This window comes from Cydia fagiglandana, chromosome 9 (assembly GCF_963556715.1).
Source record: "Cydia fagiglandana chromosome 9, ilCydFagi1.1, whole genome shotgun sequence".
Lineage (NCBI taxonomy): Eukaryota > Metazoa > Arthropoda > Insecta > Lepidoptera > Tortricidae > Cydia > Cydia fagiglandana.
Window position 1 is genome coordinate 6,182,876 of NC_085940.1, and position 22,221 is coordinate 6,205,096.

Consider the following 22,221-nt stretch of genomic DNA (forward strand, 5'->3'; position numbering starts at 1 on the left):
CAGCAATAATATTGGAGCGCCGTTAATAATAGCGTAAGCGCCAACCGCCATAAAGTACCTTTACCCGTGGGACGTCACATAGTAGTAGCTCTCTTTATGAGAAATGGTAGAAATAATTGTTTAAATCCGGAAGTCAGCAAATAGTAAGTACCTGGAAATAAAAGTTGAAGGGCCAAAAACGGGCCATAATATGAGGTTAAAGATAAACCCCCTTATTCATAAACGTTTACTAAAGTTAACAAGCCGATAATAATCGTTTGTCCCTTGCTATCATACTAATACGTCGGAAAGGGACAAACGATTATTATCGGCTTGTCAACTTTAGTAAACGTTTATGAATAAGGCGGAAAATATGTATTTCATGCTAAGTATGTAAGCAAAGCAACTAACTATGAAATCTATGTACATAAATCGATATATTGGTTTCCCCAATTTAGGGATAGGTTATTTTAGGGCCAAAATTACGTTTTTAATAAAATACCACGAATCTTCGCTTTTATAAGGTTTTAAATAACTTTTCTTCAATTCTGGCACTAATTCACAATCCAAATTACAAATCTGTCGAACAATTCGTAAAATTGTAACTACCCCTTTACAATAGCCGTAATTCCATTTGAACCACATTTAATTTGTCAAAGTCCAACGATTAAAAAAAAGTTTTTTTTTTTTAATTCTTCGCCAAAACGTGTCGAGTTCAGAGTGGCGTTTCATTATCGTTATTGCGGTTCAGGGGACTGAAGACGTTTACGGTTGACGCACACTTATCTAATTGGCACTAGCTCATTATTCCCTTATTAATATTTACCTAAGTACATATAATGAAATATATTTAGAGTCAGACCAAGAAAAGTCTGCAGCGGATTTGATAGCCCACGCAGTGCAAGTGTCATTTTAAACGTCACACCTCTATGAAATTATGACGTATAAATAACACTTGCACTGAGTGGGCTATCAAATCCGCTGCAGACTTTTCTTCTAGCTGCATGTCTATAAGGAAAATTTTCATATTTACCTACTACTAATTAATACACAGTACCTAAATACAAATTTTGGAAATAAAGTTGCAAAGCTACTCAAATCGCTCGACATGTTTATTCGTCCTTGCTTAGTGTCAATGTGATTTTACGTCAAGCACTCAACGTATACATTCGGTTTTACAGATTATCAATGTAGCGATCTAAAAATACTGCAGTCTCTTTTACCACCTTCGAAGCCAAAAATTCTCGTAACTATCTTTGTCACGTTTGCAACTTGTCTTAGCCGCATTTTCATTTGAAGCTCACTGCCCACGTCGTGAGCAGAAAATGTCTGATGCATAATATTGTCACGAATAGTCGTTGTTTCATCATAAGTACTACGTTGCTCTGCTCTCGCCTTGATATCCTAGCGAAGCTGAGGGCCTATATACCTCGAACCACGTTCGACGTGTTGCCTTCCTGTCACACTTAAGTACGAATTTACAAGTGCGACAGAGAGGCAACACGTCGAACGTGGTTCGCGGTAGGCCCCTGAACAGGCTTGTCTACTTGCATTCGGTTGATGCTTTATGTGCGGCGTAAATTAAGCTTTGCCATACGAGTAAATGTGCGTACTGATGTGCCGTGCCGTCGGAAAATTTCCAAAATTGCGAAAGGTCCATATTGGCAATTTCGGAAACATCTCATAATTTTGTATGCAGGTCGAAATTTCTCGTTTCGATTGAAAGTTTCCTTAATTACCTACGAAATTTCCCTGAACTATTTATGCAACTTTCCGCAACTTACAAAGATTCTGTAAGTGTGCGTTAACCTTTTCAGTTTACACTCTGATATAATCTCTTTCCGCGGAATGGTTTTTATTTCCAGCATTCTTAGCACTAATGCTGGTAAGTGCTCGGGTAATCATGTTTTTTTCCTTTTAAAGATTGTGTTTTAGTTCGATTTATATGTACGATTGTTTGTGGTATGGTATGGCCCAAGCTGAGACGTCCGACACGTCATTCTATGACGGTTGATTGGTGATCACGTGGTGCTTTCTCCGATCCGGCCCCGACCCAGTCTATCGTAAATCATCCTTAAAACTCAAACCAATTCGTTCGGCTGAAAGACAAATAAACGATTTTAAAATTTCTTTTTTTACCGTAGGTGGTTATAGACCGACCGCTTGAAAGAGTCCTCGCCTGCGCGGTACGGGGGCGACGGGAAGGGACGACTAAGGGTGGCGGGGAAGGTGCGGGCGGCAGGCGTACGGCGGTCCTACCCCGTCGCCCCCGTACCGCGCCGGCGAGGGACTCATTTAAGCGGTCGGTCTATAATTCAATTATTTTCTCATTTCAGAACCAGTATCTACCTCAAATGGCTCACTAGCAAACATCCGCAATGGGCAGCGGCCTCAGCACCGCGACCAGCAAGAAGCCCCGGAAGCCAGACTCGCAGGCCGAGTCTTCCCGGGTCTTGTTCCTGTTGTACCTCATTCATAGGACTTGGAATGTACTGGTCGAACATGTCGACGCTAAAAGCGCTAGGTAAGTTTGATAACCTCCATGTGAGACTCACAGGTTGTGTAGTATTTCTATGAAAGAGTGAGGAGTATACACATAGACACCCCATTTAGCGAGAAAGACCGCAAGGCAGACTCGCAGGCAGAGTCCTCCAGGGTGCTGTTCCTGCTGTACCTCATACATAGGACTTGGAATGATCTGGTCGAACATGTGGACGCTAAGAGCGCTAGGTAAGTTCCGTAAACCCTACTTTGAAACTAAGGGAAAGGGAGTAAGTAGATTTATTTATTTAATCGTATGGCTACAAACTAGTCGCTTGATAATTAATTGCTTATTGAATAGGTACTATAGTTTAACATCTAGTTTCTTCACCCATTGGGTTGCGTTCACATCAGGGCGGAGCAGGTCCAGGGAAACTCCGGTATATTTCCTCTTGGGGCAGTCGTAGATGATGTGATTAATAGTCTGCACTGGAGCCCCGCAATCACACGCCGGTGAATTTCGCCAGCAACACTTAAACATGTAATCCCCACAGAGTCCATGTTCGGTTCTGAGCCTATTCAGCTGGCACAAGTCCCGTCTAGAGCCCGAGAAGCCAAATGGCTTTTGCGTGGGGTCATAGTTAGAGACATCAGCCCTGGGTGGGTTTGCTATCCATTCGTCTTTCCATCTTGTTTTTATATTGAACGGCTTTTCCATCAGGTACTGTGCTGTCTGGTAGGGCGGATGTCGGGATTTCAGACGATGTCGAGGCGGGCACATAAACTCCTGGTGAACCGGTAGATTTGAGTTTCGAGCTATTTTGTTGGCTTCATTTAGTAAAGCCTGTTGCCTTCTAAGATGGGGAGGCGGTATGTGGCTCAGTGCTGGCAACCATTGTAGGGGGGTTGATTGTATCGTGCCAGATATACAGCGCATAGTTTTATGCAACTGGACGTCGATCTTGTCTGTGTGGGCACTGTTCAACCAAACCGGGGCGCAGTATTCTCCTGCTGAATACACCAGGCTAAGCCCACTTGTGCGCAGTACTTCCGCGCTAGCTCCCCAAGACGTGCCTGTAAGCTTATGCAAGATGTTGTTGCGAGTTACGAGTTTCTTATTTAACTTGCTCAGGTGAGATCGGTATGTCAGCGAACGATCAAGAGTGACTCCAAGATATTTAGGCTGTGGGTTGTATTCCAGGATTTTACCGTCAAAAGTGACTTTGGGGCAGTATGTGGCCAGTTGGTTGTGTAGGTGGAATGTTGATACTTCAGTTTTACTAGCGTTTGGTACTAATCTCCACGTTTTGAAGTAGTTGTTTATTGTAACCAAGTCACTTGTGAGTTGTTCCTCAGAGGCCTTAAACGTTTTGTGCTGGTAAGTTAGGGCAATATCGTCAGCATACATAAATTTTCTAGAGGCCGTGCTCGGTAAATCGTATGTGTAGAGGTTAAACAGTAGCGGCGCCAATGTTGAACCTAGTTTTCTACCTCAGTACCTACCTAGTAGTAAGTAGATAATCCTAGTTTTCGGGGAGCGTCGCAGATAGAATGCCGCAAGCGATCCCATGAGGTTCCCCTAACGGCAAAGAGGGTGACGCCGCAGGGGATGTTAATGGGTATTCTTCTCCTCTCCCTCTGGCTAGGACAAGATGTTATGGGAGGAGGGAGTCCCACATACCACCCCCCCAATGGGCTTCCCCAGCCCGGGCTGAGATGTGTAAATGCATTTACCTAGCCAGTAAGTCATAGCAAGTCATCGTCGTAATCGTCTCTAAAAAGACATACATACTTACATACATACATCACTGGCTCAGCGACCCAAAGAGGATCTTGGCCCCTGACACAAGAGAGCGCCATTCTGCCCTATTCTGCGCCACTTCACGCCAGTTGGGTATTCCGAGGTCTCTAAAAAGAAAACCCTCAAAATGGACTGACATGCTCAGTTTTCATAGTTCCCTCATAGCGCTGCGCTAGGTATGCTTCAACACCGCAACATGCAACAAACAGGTTATGCACTTTATGCAGTCATGCTGTCAGCACCGTCCGTCAACCTGCAATCGCAGGCTTTAGAAAACTTCACACGTCGTAGTATTTACCTCCTCCTTGCGTCGTATTCCTCAATATTAAGGGTCGTGATCTCCCTTTTGTATCACTTTCTCTCTTATGATATTTCTCCGTCTGTTTCTGTTCAGCCGGCCTAGCCACTAGCCAGGTTACAATCGCTATAGCGTTGACAACGAAACGATTTGTGTCTCTCTATCACTCTTCCATATTAGTGCGGCAGTGACAGTTGCGTTTCGATCACTACGGAGTGTAAGCGATTGGCATTTTGGCTACGCGTCATTGGTCATAGCATTAGGTCTGTGGTCATAGTATTTTACCTCTATTCAAAATTAAACAATTTCATTCTCCGGTTTCCAGGTGGCGCGGCTCCCAAACGGTCCCAAGCTCGCGCCGGTTCGACTCGGCCAGCATGCCGGATTCCGACCCCGGATCCTGTTACTCCTCCTGCAGCTGCAGCTACTGCCAGCTTCGGGAATGCGCCCAGGATTGTGTCAGGTAAGAATCTCAGGGGAGAGGGAGGGAAGGAGTTAAGTTTACTCCTAGATTTAGATGCGCTTGACTGACTCGGACCAAAGCTGCTGCTACCCCTCCGCAGCTGCAGCTACTGCTAGCTTTGAAAATGTGCCCAGGACTGTATCAGGTTAGCAAGCAATAATCTAATCTTCCTAGATCCCTCCTTGGGCAGGGACACTTAGGATTAGGTACCACCGTACATTGACCACCAAACTTGCACATGCCGGATCCCGTACTTCGGCTCCTGCTACTCTTGGAGCTATTGCCAGCTCCGGGAATGTGCCCAGGATTGTGTCAAGTAAGAATCTCAGGGATCTACATTAAAATCTCCAGGTCGCATCTCCCAAGATTGCTACTTAAGTAGGGTTAAGTCCAGACATGTCTATGAAGTTCGGTATAGTGATTTTCGTAAGGCAGAGAAATAATTATTCTAGAAAAAGTATTTGTTCATTATTATCTATCTGAGCTCTGTCTTCTATTTTTTATTTAATCTATCTTTTTTTCTATTTCAGGTAAGAGGTACGGCTATACAGACATCTCGGCTTCATCTTCATAAGTTTTAGTTACAAAATACAGTTCAAATTAGATCCGAGCCACAGATTTGATGACCAGTCTGGCCTAGTGGGTAGTGACCCTGCCTGCGTAGCCGATGGTCCTGGGTTCGAATCCCAGTAAGGGCATTTATTTGTGTGATGAACACTAATATTTGTTCCTCAGTCATTGGTGTTATCTATGTATATAAGTATGTATTTATCTATATAAGTATGTATATTGTCGCCTAGCACCCATAAAAAGTACAAACTTTGCTTAGTTTGGGGCTAGGTTGATCTGTGTAAGATGTCCCCAATATTTATTTTATTTTTATTATTTTATTAGATTATATAATTCCGAGCTTCTACCTACATTATTTCGATGGCAGATAGTATGAATTTCACGTAGCTCGTGCAATTGGTCACTCTCGGTTTTCATACAATCTAACTTTGACGAACTTCGATTCATCATCATCACTATCTCAGCCATAAGATGTCCACTGCTGCGTGCTGAACATAGGCCTCCCCCTTGGATCTCCATACGTGCCGGTTGGAAGCGACCCGCATCCATCGTCTTCCGGCGACCTTAACAAGGAAGTTTAACTTCGATTAGTCAAAATTAAAAATACAAATCTTACATATATACGAAATCTACTTAATTTAGGTTCGTCATTGACGTCTCGAAAAACGTGTCTAGGATTTTTATTTAAAACTAATTAAAACAAAATTTAAGGCCAGGAAACCAGTTTTTTGGCCTAAAATTGTTCAACTTTGATGCCAAATATCTCGATGACAATGAAATTTGAAGTGAAGATATGGGATACTATATTACTTAAAGCCGTTGCTGTTAATGCAAGTGTTATTTTAAAAGTCAATCTTTTATGAAATTATGACGTGTAAATGACACTTGCACTGCATATGGTATCAAAATCGTTGCAGACTTTTCTTGGTCTAACTCTATCTTCATAGACTGGACACGATTTGAGAGTCAAGACAACCATCTTTAATTAATTTTTGTACTTACTATATTAAAAGATACCTAAGGAAAAATTTGAAGATTCAACAACTCTGATGAGTTTTTAATTGTAATTTTGTTCGCAGATTGCTGCTGAATTAAAAAAATTATAGAACGATATATTTTGTAGGTAGCTATTTCTATCCAATGCAATCTTGCCTCCATCAAGCCAAGCACGGTCATTAGACAAAATCTCTAAACGCAAGCTTTTCCGAGATCATTCCACTAAATTACCTCAACAGATAACCGCAAAGAAAACTCTTTATTTTTAAAAGCCATTAAAAGGTTTAATTCCTAAAATTCGGCCAGCTATGTTCAAACATTTACAACTTTTATAAAGTCGTATCGTACATTTATTTTACACGCATTTTTGAACTTTAAGTCCACAACATAAGTGTCAGTTTTAAGTAAAAAGGTTTTTAACGGTACGAATTTGCGTATTATCATAAAGCGTCCTCTGACCTGCGGTTGATAAATGCGAAAAGTTTAAAATTAACCCAAATCTACCCTAACACATAATCGACTTTAAGTGTATGAGGTTAAGGTTCATATTGCAATGAGTTTTTTAGGAAGATTGCTGAGGCGCTGATAGCTTACTTAAACACGTTTCCTGATTTATTTTTAGGAAAAGGTCGGTAACGATTGAATTGAAAAAAGTTGCTTTTCTATAGGGCTAAATGAGTAACACGATTTGACTTCCGCTTTGGTCCCTTTTCCATAAAAAAATCTCTTCAAAATGTATATCAATTCAAATATATTCACAAAACGAAGTAACGGTACGTGTATGGTACGGTATTGAGCCACCGAACGTGGAGGGTAATTTTTTTATTTTTTGTTAGATAAAGTAAGACCAAAAAAGTCTGCAGAGATTTTGATAGCCCACGCAGTGCAAGTGTTGTATTGTAGTTCGGGCGATTTTCCGCAACTCGACGTCTTGCGCCTATTTTGCGTGGTAGTGGACTAGTCTTGCCAGCCCAGCTCCTCGAGGAATCCTATCAAACCTTTGATGTTGAGTAGGACCTCGGGGAGGTCACTCGGGGATCCGAGATGTTTTGCCCTGTATGGGGCCAATCCGCTGCATTCCAACACCACGTGAGAGGCTGTTTCTTCTTCCTCCATGCATCCACGGCATAGGGGACTGTCTGTGACACCTGTTATAAAAAGATGTTTGTTAAAAAGTCCATGACCTGTTATGACACTGGTTACCATACTCAGTCGAACCTTTCCTAGTTAAAGGAGCGCCCTTGTGAGCTTACCGTTCATACTAGGCATGGCTTGCTTGGCCTGTCTGCATCCAGTTTGGTTTAGCCAGTGTTCTGTGTGTAGTTTCCCTGTACGTGCCAGCAGCATTGAGCGTACCTTACTAAACGGTATCGGGAGGATCGGTTCCGGGCCTATCGCCCCCGCACCCGATCCTTGTCTGGCGAGCTCGTCCGCGGCATCGTTACCTCGGGATCCACTGTGTCCTTTGATCCATTGTAAGGTGATCTTATTGTTCTCACATACCTCCATTAGTCGTTCGTGGCATTCGTGTATAAGTTTGGATGTGACTATATGGCTTTTTAGGGCCATTAAGACTGCTCAGCTGTCGGAGAGTATGCGGATGGAGGATCCTACTACCTTCCTTGCAGTGATGGCAGCCGCCGCGTTAATGATGCCCATGCACTCAGCCTGGAATACCGAGTTATGGGCTCCTAGCGGAGTGGTGATTGACATGTTCAGGTCTTCTGAAAAGGTTCCAGAGCCTGATCCGCTGTCTGTTTTGGACCCATCAGTGAAGATTCTCAGCTCCCGGGGATTGAGTCCTTCGTAGTTGTCGTCCTCAAATAATTGTATTTTGTACCTTTTGTCAAAGATGGCTTGTTTGTGAATTCGATCCGTGCCCGCCATGAGCACTGGAAATTCGCTGTATACTTTTTCCAGGCATGCTGTGTGAAGAGCTCCTGTGGTGTTAGACCATATATTGAGGGTTCGTAACCTTAGTGCAAGTGTTATTTTAAATGAAATTATGTCGTATAACACTTGCACTGCGTGGGCTACCAAAATCGCTGCATCTGCAAACTTTTCTTGGTCTAACTTACAGGTTACACACAATTTTTCGGAAACACCTCTAGTGTTACGAGGAGTAATGATTACAGTGGGCCTACCACCAATCACGTTCGATGTGTTGCCTCCCTGTCATACTAACGTACGAATTTACAAGTGCGACACAGAGGCAACACGTCGAACGTGGTTCGCGGTAGACAAACAACAATGTCTGATAGTCATAAATATTAACAAAGTGCGGCCCGCGTCCACTTCGTTAACTGTTATGTGCTATGTTGCCCTTGGCTGCTAAAAGGTTGCCGACCGCTGCTTAAAACCGTTTACATTCGTACATCCAGAGAACTAAACCGCGATCCACAGATCCACTTAAACTTTTAAATGCAGTTGCCAAAGCTGGCGCAAGTTCGATTCCCTTTTAGAGCTTTTAATCAATTTAATGGCGTCTGGCAGTGAAAAGTGTTTACTTTCAAGCTCAGTTTAGGTTTGTAGCGGCCTTTTCATATTCTATAAAACGAGCGGTTATATTAAGCCCATTTGCACTATCCCACTAATCGGGGTTAAGCGGTTAAAGAATCAAACCAGTGTCAAATTGTACCGAACTCCAGGTTTAACCAACCGGTTAAACCTGGAGTTCGGTACAATTTGACACTGGTTTGATTCTTTGTTGCCCCGGGTTAGGTGAATGGTGCAAGTGGCGCTTAGGCAAATTAGTGGGGCAAATAATTTATTTGGACTTACAACGCTGGTACATACTTGTTTTATTTTATTCGACATGGAGGGGAATCTAGGTTGTATTTAAATTATTTTCAAAGCCTGTGAATACATCGTAAATCTAAAAAATAAGCGCTAGTTCATTATCTCGTTTTTAACATCTGGTTTAGAGCCTGAAGTGTCATACAAAAATAATTAATTCTTTTTGCAAGTGCCCAACAAAAAAAGACCAATTTATGACAATTTTAAAAATCGCTGATTTAAACTTTTTTTAACGGTTAATACTTGCCGCAATACCAACTGGCGACTGGGATGATAATGCTATCTCCTTTACCCTTGTTCAGACCAACCAAAAGTGAAAGAGATAGATGGCATTATGACCTGACTCGCCAGTTAGTTTTGCGGCATATAGGTACTACGGCGGGCTAAAAACAAGCGTTTGTTTGACTATTAAATAGTCTCTTCTCTTTACAGAGTTTGTTAGTGGTGCAATACCGCAAAGTGCATGCGCATTTAAAGCTGCGTCCAGGTTCATGTCTGATTGGCTAACAGCCTTCAGCCGATTCAGTCTCTAAAGGTACCTTTCGCATTCAGACTACAGCAGTATTACTGCTGCAGTATTGCGGCGCGACATTGCTGCCGACTGCATCACAGAATAAATAATTGATAATGGTACTACCGTGCAGAAAGGACACTTCCTACAAAACCGAAGTTTGACAGCGATTCAGGGACGAATTATGCTATCCCTTTCTAATGAATGGCACTATCCGTTTCGGCTATTTAGGGGTGTCAAAATTCAAGTGATTAATATCTTGTCTGTGGTACTCATAAGGACGTCAAGTGGTGCCATGCCAACCCTAATAATAATTGCCTGGAGCAATGCTGAGCCGAACGGAGCCGAGTTTGCCCGAAGTCCAGAGTGTCTTCCCACTGACTGCATTACGGTGGAAACTTTCGGAAAAAAGACAACTTTTGGTTTTGTGTGTATATAGAGATAAGCATTATTCTACTTCAAGCACTTCTACAACTCCTTCGCTCACACACATGACAGTTGTGCGCGGTGTGCGAACGAGACAGCGCTATATGATTATCTCATGATCTTCCTCGCGATGACAACGGCTTTTTGCCACGGCTCATTTGACCCTGGGGTCCGCTTGGCTAGTAATCCCAAGCATTGGCGACTGCTATCTGACCTTCCAACCCAGAGGGGAAACTAGGCCTTATTGGGATTAGTTCGGTTTCCTTACAATGTTTTCCTTCACCGAAAAGCGTTTGAAAATATCAAATATTATCCATAAGTAAGTTCCGAGAAACTTATGGGTACGAGCAGGGGATACTGAGGAGCCGCCTCGACAACGACAAAAACAATTAAAGCCGTTAGTAGTACTTTGTGGAAACGCTGAACATCATAGAAACGGCTCAGTCCTTGGAGTTAAGTGGTCATGTTCAGAAGTCTGTCAATTCAATAGTTCCCAAATTTTGAGTCTAGAAGCAACACACATTTGTACATTATGATATATTTTATAATATGTTGTATTTTATTATAATCTTAATGCACTTACATATGTTTGCAATAAGAAATCCGCAACGCAGGCTTCATCCGGTGGCTACAAATGCAAATCAGCAACATGCCTCATCCCAAAAAAACCAATGATTAATTATGATTTCTTTTATCGTAACCAGCTCATTAGAACTACAAATAAATACAATTTATTAGGGATCTATTCTGATCTGCCAGTTGACTCGTTGAAGTCCGCATTCTGCGTATACCGTTTATTAGAAAAGATTTAATAGGCTAATTTTATTGACGGGTAAGTAATATAAATTTATAGCAATCAATCGATCAGAATATTCAGAATATACATACAAAGTTTCATACTTGTTCTCGGGTTAGTGGGATGGTGCAAGTGGTCCAAAGTAGGTATACATGTCTTTGGATACCATAACACACGTGTACCTATGTATGCCTTAACTTAAATCCTATTCGGAGGTCCAAGTCATAGATATAGGTACTTAAATTATAAAACGTTAACCACAGTATATCATAGCAAAAAGAATAGATAGTATAGAGGGCTATTGCCAAAGTAAATTTTGTAGTCACGGTACATTTACTGCCATCTATCGACACACGATTAAAACTTAAAATAAAATTGAAAATGTATAAATTAATTAAATTAAAATATGTTTACGGATAAATGATTTTTAATTTTTATTGTTCCATACTGACCCATGTTCAACGCCATCTAGCCGAGAATAGGCAAAAGGTAATGGCGCCCTCTATTCGAGAATGACTTTTTCTTGATTTCCGAGACACGTTTTTTTCTTAGACTTTATTTATCTTATACGGAGTTATACATATATATTATCAGAGATATTATCTCTGATCATAGTACCTAAAGGGTAACAAATAAGTTGCACTTAAATAAGATAAGAACTTAACTAAACCTAAAGAAGAAACTCGTCTTGTAGATAAATGGTTCACTATACTTACTTTATGGCAGTGACTATATCTCCCAGGAATATTATTTATGTTTTTACCATAGTTTTGAACTAAACTCCAACTTCGGCATTTGGCACCCTGCCGCGGACGTGTTTATGTAACTCTCGCAGTCAGTGCGGTATGATATTAGTTTTACTTCTAGAAGAGAATAGAGTGTAAATAGTTACTGTCATGGTAAATTATGTAGCCACAGTACATTTACTGCCATCTTTCGACAGAAGGTTAATGGCCTGTGCATACCGGCTGCGTGTGCGTGACGTGCACGTGCGCGTGCGGCGTTGTAGTATACAGATCCTTATGAGAGATGGCACACCGCTTGCGTGACGTGTGCGTGTGGGGCTCCAACATTTTAGCGCACGCACACGCGCACGTCACGCACACGCAAACCGCTGTGGCTCGGCCTTAAAACTTTTAGAACGCCATTTGACTTTAATCTTTATTCTTTCACTGATATGTGTTAGCTTGTTAAACATCAATAAATTACGCCATCTACTCGACAGCACACCAAAGATATGGCGCCATCGCTCGAAAATATTGCACCATAGGTACATTTCGAACGCCTGGGGGCCGATTTTTGAATTTCGACCACCCGATTTCGTGTATTTCGTTAAGTAATATCTCCCCTACTAGGCATTTAAATTCTACTAATAGAATTGAAATCGAGTGGTCAATATCAATAGTTTCCAAATTTCGATCGTTCGATTTCGTCACTCGAAAATCGGTGGAAAACGGAGAAATGCTAATTTTTGAAATTCGAGCGATAGAAATTGGGAATCTAGTGGTATTGACCACTCGTTTTCAATTTTATTAGTAGAATTCAAATGCCTAGTAGTGGAGAAAATCGAGAGTTCGAATTTCAAAAATCGAACGCCTGTTCTCGCGCTTGCGTAGGGAACACTTGCATTGTCCTATTGTTGAACTTTGTCGACTTCTGAGTACAAATGTATTGTTGCATTTAGAAATGGAATGAATATTAACTGCTGCAGGTTTAGTAGTAGGGGAGACCGAGGTGAGTTGTGACAGAGGAGAGTTGTGACATCGTCGATTTTTTGGAATCTATTAACTAGGTCGCAACAGTGTGCGTTTGTTAGCTCGTAACTTGAACTAACAAACGCGCGCTATTGCTACCTAGTTTCTAGTTAATAGATTCCAAAAAATCGACGATGTTCCAACTCTCCTCTGCCACAACTCACCTCTGTCTCCCCTAGTAGTAAACTCTTTATTGTACAAAAAGACATATTAAAAATAACATACAATTAGTAAGAAGTACAAAGGCGAACTTATTCCTTTGAGTAGATGAGAGGAAAGAGCGAAAAGAGGGTGACAAATGCAGCAAACTGTACAACAAGGTACCAGAAAGATAAAGGATATAAATACATACAAGCTTTATAGGATAAACATACATATATTACACAAAAAAGGAATGGGGAAAATACACTAAAAATTGGAAAGAATTAGAACGATATAAAGCAACTACAATAGAAATATACAGTTTTACTGGGAAACAGGAAAATATATGTAATACCTAATACCTATACCTACCTACCTATCTCTAAAGTGTCATTCTATGGAACTTGCTAACAGTGTAAACAAAAGTCCCTAGTAAATTCATCATTTTTGACAGTTTCAATATGGCAGTTTATTTACATAAGTAAAAAAAAAATCTGTTTATTTTTAATCGAGAGGTTAGGAATTGTACATGAGTCTCAGTTACAATCTCTATATTTGGAGATTATTTAAACCAAGCTTAGCCTTAATTATATATAAACTAATATTGTTAGCAAGTTCCATAGAATGACACTTTATATTTTAGCGTTTTTAGTTCGTGATTCGTGGTCCATAGTTATATTTCATGAGTACCTAACTATCGCGGTAACCGAAGACAATATTATTATGCTACGACGAAGTACCCGAGTAAGTTATACAAAGACTAGCAAAACTAAGTTTCCAATAAAAATACCTCCTCGCAAACTACGCCACTAAGTTGAAACTGAAACTTTAGTTCTTGGCGTTATGCCGTCGTTTGTTTTACAGAGACAAGCTAGTTTAACAGACTGGAGTCGTACTCCGATTTAGATATTTATTATGAATATAAATAAATATTGTAGGACAATTTTACACGAATCGACCTAATCCCTCCGTAAGCTCAATAAGGTTTGTGTTTATGGCCACTATTAAATGATAAATTTATAGGTCATCATTCGCTTGCCCTTATCCCATTAATTTAGGGTAGGCGCAGCATGTCTTTTTCTTCCATACGGTCTCTCGCCCGTCATCTCATCATTCACTTACATTCGTTTTATATCATCTCTCACAGAGTCCTTCTAACTTTTTCTCGGTTTTCTTCTCCCGTTTCTTCCCTCCACATTCATTCATAATACCTTTTTCGTCACATGACTCTCATCCCTCCGCATCACATGCCCGTACCGCGCTATGCGATTCGCTCTTACTTTTTCTACTAAACGATGATTAAGACGATAAAGTTATAGGTGTATAATTAATACCCTCACCCTCATAAACTCACAAACAAATATTCGTGATAGGTACTGATAATAAATCAATGCAACTTGTGTATAGAGATTAAGTATAAGTCTTCATAATCTTCTTGTCTATGACTTTATCCACGATATATCAGTGCTATGTGATTAGGTACTTCCAAAGTTCCAAGAGTTTGATACAACTACTGGAAGCTTGCTAAATTCCATGCTTCCTACCTAAAGTATTGGTGAGTTGACGTAACGTACCTGAAACTTAGGTAAGTCCAGAGTAAGTCTTAGGTGAGCGATTTAAATTGAATAAATTTATGTTTGGAACACCTTTTTTTTTTTACGTGGAGTAATGCATTTAGGCATTCCGCCTAGCCGGGGAACTAGGACGGATATGTCGGACTCGTGGCCAAGGGGCCAAATACCGACTAAACCCTCCACGGTATGCCCGTCTCGCAGCAATAGTGACGGTGAACACGGGACCGCAGAGCATTCTACCGCGAACACCGCCTGCTGCCGACAGCCGAGGCTGTCCCCTCCTTGGACCCGAAGGCCCTGGAGCCGAAGCTCCCCCTCTCGAAGGTAGTATGCAGGGCGACACCACACACTGATCCCTCATGACAACCTCCACGCCGGGAGGAGATTGGAAAAACCCCGGGTTCCACCTCCTCAGGTTGTCTTAGCGATTTTTTATAGAGGTGGTCTTCCTCGTGGCCACCATACCGGCGCCGGCCAGCAGTGGCAACCCCCGCGGCCGTCATCATAGGCCCTCTGCCTAGACAGTTACGGGGACCGCAGTTTTATACAGGTCAGCGGCATTCCTGTGCCCTCACGCGCCCAAAGGCGCCCGGCCCGAAGGCCCCATCCGCGACCGTAGCCGCCCGGCCCGAAGGCCCCCTCCAGCACACACTCGGCTGAACTCTCCCTCATTGAGAGGACACCCTGTGCGGAACCCCCTCAACCCCCCCACGACAGGACATTGGCAGCACCGGTAAGGAATCACTTGAAAATCAAGAGATTATTTACCGTTGCCCCCGGGGTGCACCGTCCAAGAACCCTTCCCTTACCCCCGGATCAATTAGATCAAGAGGAATGAGAAGGGACCTGGCGCTCTGGGAGGTTTCCTGTCCGTAGCACCCCATGTTTGGAACACCTGTCCGACCGATGATGTTGATGACAATGATGACTGATGAGCATACATCGTTATCGCGGGAGCAAATACGATTTGACAATACTGAAAGATTATAAAAAACAGTCAAAAACAGAAATGACATTCGTATAGAGAAACGTTTATACCTACGACCTTAAAATGTATAATTATTTTATTGAATATCAATGCTATCTTACCTCCATACTTGACTTGATTGGTACTTAAAAAGATTACCTATTAGGTACGCAACCTTATCAGTCAATTTAGACATTTGTCAATCTTGACTGATCTTTATTTGTAACAACATAATCAAATAGAAGTTGCCTTTAAAATGCCTCGAAGGAAAATAACATGTGATGAATTTGTGGGGTTGTTTATACAGGATTATCCTGAGCTAGAGGCTCGCGATACAAATCTATTTTGCTCGAAGTGCAATATTAGTTTTTGTAAAACTAAATCTTCCGTGAAACGTCATTTTAACTCTGAAAGACACACTTCTCTCAAAAAAGATTTTAGGTTGGAACTGACAAAATTTCTAGTAAGCTGTAACATACCGTGGTCTCAAATAGAGAACCCTGTATTTAAAAATTTCATTGAAGATTGTGTATCTGGAAAATTTGAAAAAACTGTTCAGGTCCCTTCAGAATGTTTGCTGAGGCAGACTTGCGTGAATGAATTATACGACAAAGAGATGGATATAATTAGAGACGAATTAAAAGACGCGTATATACAGGGTGATTCATGAGACGTGAGCAGGACTAATCCTGCACACTCAGTAACTGATAATTGATAGATCACCGTTGTATTTAGGCAAAACAACCACACTTTTTCTATTTTTTAACTTTTTGGTGAGGGCAAATTTAATTCTCTACTATCATGGTCACCCTACAAGACCTAATTAATAAACATAAAACCTCTTTAACCGTAATGACAGCATATTGATTACGAAGAAAATGAACTGTCAACTGACCGTGATGACAGGGATTTCATTCAATTTGACACAGAATATCGGTACCTAGTTGTATTCTAATTTTAGGGTGACCATGCATGACGTAAATAAATTATAAACTTTTTTTTTCAACACGACTAGAAAATTAACGTTAACCTCACTAATACTCATACGAAGCAGTTGCTTATAATTTACGAAATGCACAGTGTTAGTCCTGCTCACGTCTCCTGAATCACCCTGTATATGTAAGTGTTGATGAAACCACAGATGCTATAGGTCGTCAAATCGCTAACGTTATAGTAGGTGCTATGCTTGAAGATGATGTTGGAACTCCACACGTGCTGTCAAGCAAATGTTTAAATGAAACGAACAATATCAGTATAACTAATACTGTAAAAAATGCCCTGGATGATTTGTGGGGCCCTGGTCACAATAAGCATGACAAGGTGTTGTTGTTATTGACTGATGGTGTGGGGTATATGTTGAAAGCTGGCAGAAATTTGAAAACACTTTTTCCGAACATTGTCCATGTTACATGTTTAGCCCATGCTCTTAACAGAGTTGCCGATCAAGTTCGTGTTCTTTTTCCAGAAGTTAACCTATTAATTTCAAATGTAAAGAAAGTATTTCGCAAATCTCCGAAAAGAGTAAAAGCATTAAGAGAAATGTTTAATGGAATTCCTTTGCCTCCAAACCCAACAATTGGGTAGGTAAAGTTTTTTGAAGATAGGCAAATTATATTTTTTCCCGATAGTATTCATTATAGCGATCACGGAAATGCAGCTCTTTTATTTTTATATCATTTTATTGATTAAATAAAAAATTTTAAATGATCGATATGACGTTTGTGAGGTGAAATGGCAGACTCGAGTAATTAATTCCTTGGCGCGTAGTAAATGGGACGAGATAGAAAAAAAATCGATGTCAACTGTCAGTGTCACTTAGCTCTCATTCCCGAAAAATAACGGACAAGCCTCATGTTACCTTGCGAATTGCTATTAATGTTATCATTGAGATTTTCGGCGACCTCAGCACGACCCACGGACTTCTGATTCCCCACGACATCTGCGCGTATTTGGACAAAGATTGAATTTACTTTCGATAACTTGGCACTGCATAAATTATTGGACAACGTTTTCTTCCCCACCCCTACACGACGGCCCCTACGCTGACCCTTGGACAGAGTTTTGCAAGAAAAATAAGCGAGTTCATACGAGATTGCGAGCAGATTCTACAAATTTGAAATTATTATCATAACAGTGATAAGCACAATGCCGTTGAATTAGAGGAGCAATGGCCGTACAGGAGTACGTATCCGTGAAATACATAGGTACAGAAAACTTTCTTCACTTGTGTTTTGATTTTTATTATTAAATTGCCATGAGCTGTTAAGTTCGTAAACAAGAAATCGGTCTAATTTTTTCTAACAATTTCAACCATCTGTTAGTTTTGTGTGGTTATCCTCATTTTATGAATGTTGTTCTTATTTTCAGGTGGATGTAAACATTCATTGGCGGTATTATACTGATGGCTAATTAGAACCATTGAGCCATGACATACTTCCTTGCAGTGTTATTCGGCTAAGCCTCGAGCATCCTGTGAATCTGAAGGATATAATTATTTCCATAAAAAAGAGCAATCGAATTAGGACCAAGATATCCCGAGAATCTAAAGACATTTTATAAAAAATGCAATAAAATGAAAATGGGAGACTCTCTTATTTTAACAATGTTACAAGATCATGACAATGTTATGGTCTATACTTATTAAAATTTTAAAACCAACATGTCTTTATCTTTGACTTGAAAATGTACAAATGATTTGGGTTAAGTTTTATGAAATGCAACTTATGCTAAAAATCTATTATTATTATATGTCAAATTATCGTGAACTCGATGTTGCTTAAGGCGTATCCAAATTAGTCAATTTTTCGCCAATCTGATTAAATTGCCCGATCGAATCGGGACGTACGGACGCAAACGCCAATTTGGCTCGCCGAATTCAACCGCCGATAATGACCAATAAAATGAGGTGCGGACACAAGAACACCAATTTGTGAGGCTAGTATTTTCGTTATGGGGCATTTTTTCAATTTAAATGGGTCTAATATCACCATAAATCTAAAATTGGAGATTGACGCCAATTTCATTTCTGATCAAATCGACCGATTTGATCAGTCCCGTCTGGATACCGCTTTAGCACCGCGAAAGGGCGCTGCGCGGTGCGCGCGGATTGACGCATGCGCGTACCGTATGCTTTGTATCTATGGTAATATAATTTTAAAAAATATGCAAATAAAAGGCGGCAAAGTTTATTCGTTGTGCAATACTCAATAAGTTACCGCTTGTTATTTTAATACTCGTAATAAACAAAATGAGTTCAAGTGACGAAAACGACCTGGAATAAACGGCATGCACCGCCTCGTTTTAAAGCAGAAGCAAACTTAATAATGAATAACTAGCTTCCTGCTAAGTCCTGGGACAAATACAACAGGACTTACGACATGCTCATGCTGTGGAAGGACACAAGAAGGACAGCCAAAACGCAAGAAACACCTACTCTGAAAGTGGTTTTTAGCGTATTTCTGTGACCAAGTGAAAACTAAAAAGCCATCTACATTTAATATAAACTAAGAATATGCGTTGTTTTTTTAATTGTATTCGCGTCACTTTACCCCTATTAAATACGCTTTACTAAATTGAATTTGTTTTATTTCCTCACATAATTTGAGAATAGTGCTTACTATGTATACCTCAATGGAAGCAAAAATGTAGTATTTTTGCGAGTTGATACACTTGCTACTTGTGTATAGTGGCAAATGTATTAAACCCGCAATCAACACTAATCAATATGTAAACAGGCCCCAATGTGAAGCACATTTACCCTACAGACATACTTATCCATATTGACCATATTTGAACCTCTCAACTCTCTTCAAGGGCACGCCACACAGCGTGATTCTATATACTGTTGTAATGTTAATGCTTAAGGATAATAATTTGTGGATTTTAAAATAAAACGAAACGAAATTTACTGGATTTATATTATATTATTTTGGATTTATATTATAAGTTTTCTAAAGTACAGTCGCCATCAGATATATTGGTGCAGCTAGGGTGCTCATAAATATCTGAACACGCCTCTATTATCAGGGCGTGCGTGTTCAGATATTGTGAACACCTTGCCGAGCCCATATATAATAGCCAATAACGACCTAGTTATTAACACTATTACAATCTTAATCATTATGTATGTATAATACAACAATCACGTTTATATAGTCCTCACAAACGTATAAGTTACCATTTTGGCCAATATATCTTCAAAGCTTGGCACCGAATCGCTGTTAAAGACTTTGGTGTGCTCAAATACGCTGAATTTGGAAAGTAACGTCTGTACTTCCTACAAGACGGTACGACGCACTTTGGGTTCATCTCTGTAATATTCTATTTCCATTCGAACGTTTCCGGGATCGTCTCCATCTATTGTGTTGATACTGAGATCCAAAATGACTCGTGTAGCAGTCCAAGAGTCGTGGTGGAGGTGTTAATGAAAATGTTCTCCAAGAAGCAGTGCCAAGTAGTCGAAAGCAATCGTTATCATTATCAAAATATCCGTGTTGATCGTGCTAGGGACGTTAAAAATACTTATTCTAGAAATCACACCGACATCCAATTACAAGAAAACACAAATGTTTCGTCCGACCATTATTTTCCAATTATTTGCAAGTTATTTTCCAAGAATGACACTGACAGTTGACATCGATTTTTTTTCTATCTCGTCCCATTTACTACGCGCCAAGGAATTAATTACTCGAGTCTGCCATTTCACCTCACAAACGTCATATCGATCATTTAAAAAATTATATTAAATCAATAAAATGATATAAAAATAAAAGAGCTGCATTTCCGTGATCGCTATAATGAATACTATCGGGAAAAAATATAATTTGCCTATCTTCAAAAAACTTTACCTACCCAATTATTCGCTGGGGAACATGGATCGAGGCTACCACTTACTACAACAAGTATTTTGATGAAATAAAAAGCGTTATAGACACATTTCGTAATTCAGACGCACAGTGCATCGTCAAAGCAAAAAAATCTTTACTCAGTGCAAAAGTTCGAAAAGATGTAAATTTCATAGCAAAGTATCTGCAAGTAATACCAGATGCTATAAATAAACTGCAGTGCCAAAATCTATCTCTTAGTGAAAGTTTGACCATAGTACAAAATACATACAAACATATATCCAAATTAATTTTGAATAAAGATGGAAAACAGATTTTAAAAAAGTTCAAAGTGGTTTTGCAGAAAAATGCCGGATATGAAGTTATGAAAAAAATGTGTGAACTGATATCGGAGAAGGAGATAGTACTAGATTCAACGATATATCGTTCTACATTTGATTACTTCCGTCGTTTTAAAAACGCACCCATTACAACAGTAGCAGTCGAAAGATCATTTAGCCAATTAAAATGGATATTTACTGCACGACGCCGCAGATTAAGAGTAGAAAACATAGAGAAAATTTATGTCGTATATTACGAAAATCACTTAAGATCAACAAAAATTAAATAATGTTGTACAAAATAAATCATGAATATTTATTTGATATGTCGATTCCGGGTCATTATTTACTAACAGAGTGTAAAGCAAGATTTATGAACATTATGCAACAAAAACTTCGTGCTATGTATGATGAACTTCTTGGAGGCTTATAATGTGTAGGCAGAAAGGTCTGTTTTTACTAAACGGGCAGTCTGTTTTACCACTTCTTTAATAAATTTATATTTGCTCCCGCGATAACGATGTATGCTGATGAGAAAGCAACAAACGATTGTATTTTATCACGCGCAACATTTCTTAAGATAAGAGTAAACATCGCGTTGAAAAAATTTGGTCAGCCAGGACGGGTATTCGACAACCGACAAGTCCGTCATTTTCTACGTAACAGCGTATTTGTAAAAAAAACTAATAACATCTAATGAAGACATTTTATACAGTCGAGAAGTGGTAAGCAAATATGTATTAGACTTTACTTTGCTCGTGTTAAGTCAGAAAATCAAATGTACACAATAGACTGACAATAACAAATTTCATATTATTTTACCTGTGTGACCTATATTTGACCTAGCGAAATTTAAACTTTCCTCACTTTGCACTATTTAATTATTTATTACAACGCCACCTAGCGCCATCCGACTGAACTAATGAGCGGATGAAAATGCGTACTGCCTTTCACTTTGCTTCGGCGAGTTTTCTTCGTAGACTGTCAGCTGAATATCGCAGTGGTACTAGTTTTAGTGCATAGATGGCGCATATATTATGTTACTGGTTTGATAAGTATATGTATTATTAGTATATTTACAGAGATGAGAAAAATGCTTTATAAAAAGTATTTAAATACAAAATACAAATACTTCCTTGATAATACTATTTCAAATGCAAAATACAAAATAGTTTTTGAATTTGTATTTAAATACAAAATACGAAATAGGTATTTTCAAAAAACTTTTTTAAAATACAAATACTTTGCGATAAAAGGTACTCTGAGTAGTGAATACCTAGTCTGAATTAAAAAGTATTACTCGGAATTTCCGAGTTGAAAAGACTCTTTCTATTCTTTGAAATCAATCGGATCCTCTATCTAAAGTGCAAATTTCTAGTTGTTTGCTCATATTAACCGGTAGGATGTAGGTATGGAATTATGGATGATGGTTTTTAACGGCCAACTTTTAAAGCATTAATTTGTAATGTTTTACAGCTATTATAATGCCTCTCGTTAGTGTGAT

General features: G+C 39.8%; 1 protein-coding gene across 1 annotated transcript in view; it reads left to right on the top strand.

Annotated features, from left to right (window-relative positions):
- Nucleotides 1–2,316: 2,316 nt before the first annotated feature.
- The window catches only part of LOC134667214 (uncharacterized), a 161,203-nt gene continuing 141,298 nt past the window's right edge, over nucleotides 2,317–22,221 (top strand). Inside the window, exons 1-2 of the mRNA XM_063524542.1 lie at nucleotides 2,317–2,503; nucleotides 4,885–5,022. Coding sequence (XP_063380612.1) covers nucleotides 2,358–2,503; nucleotides 4,885–5,022 — 284 coding nt within the window. The 5' untranslated portion in view covers nucleotides 2,317–2,357. The remainder of the gene's footprint in view (nucleotides 2,504–4,884; nucleotides 5,023–22,221) is intronic.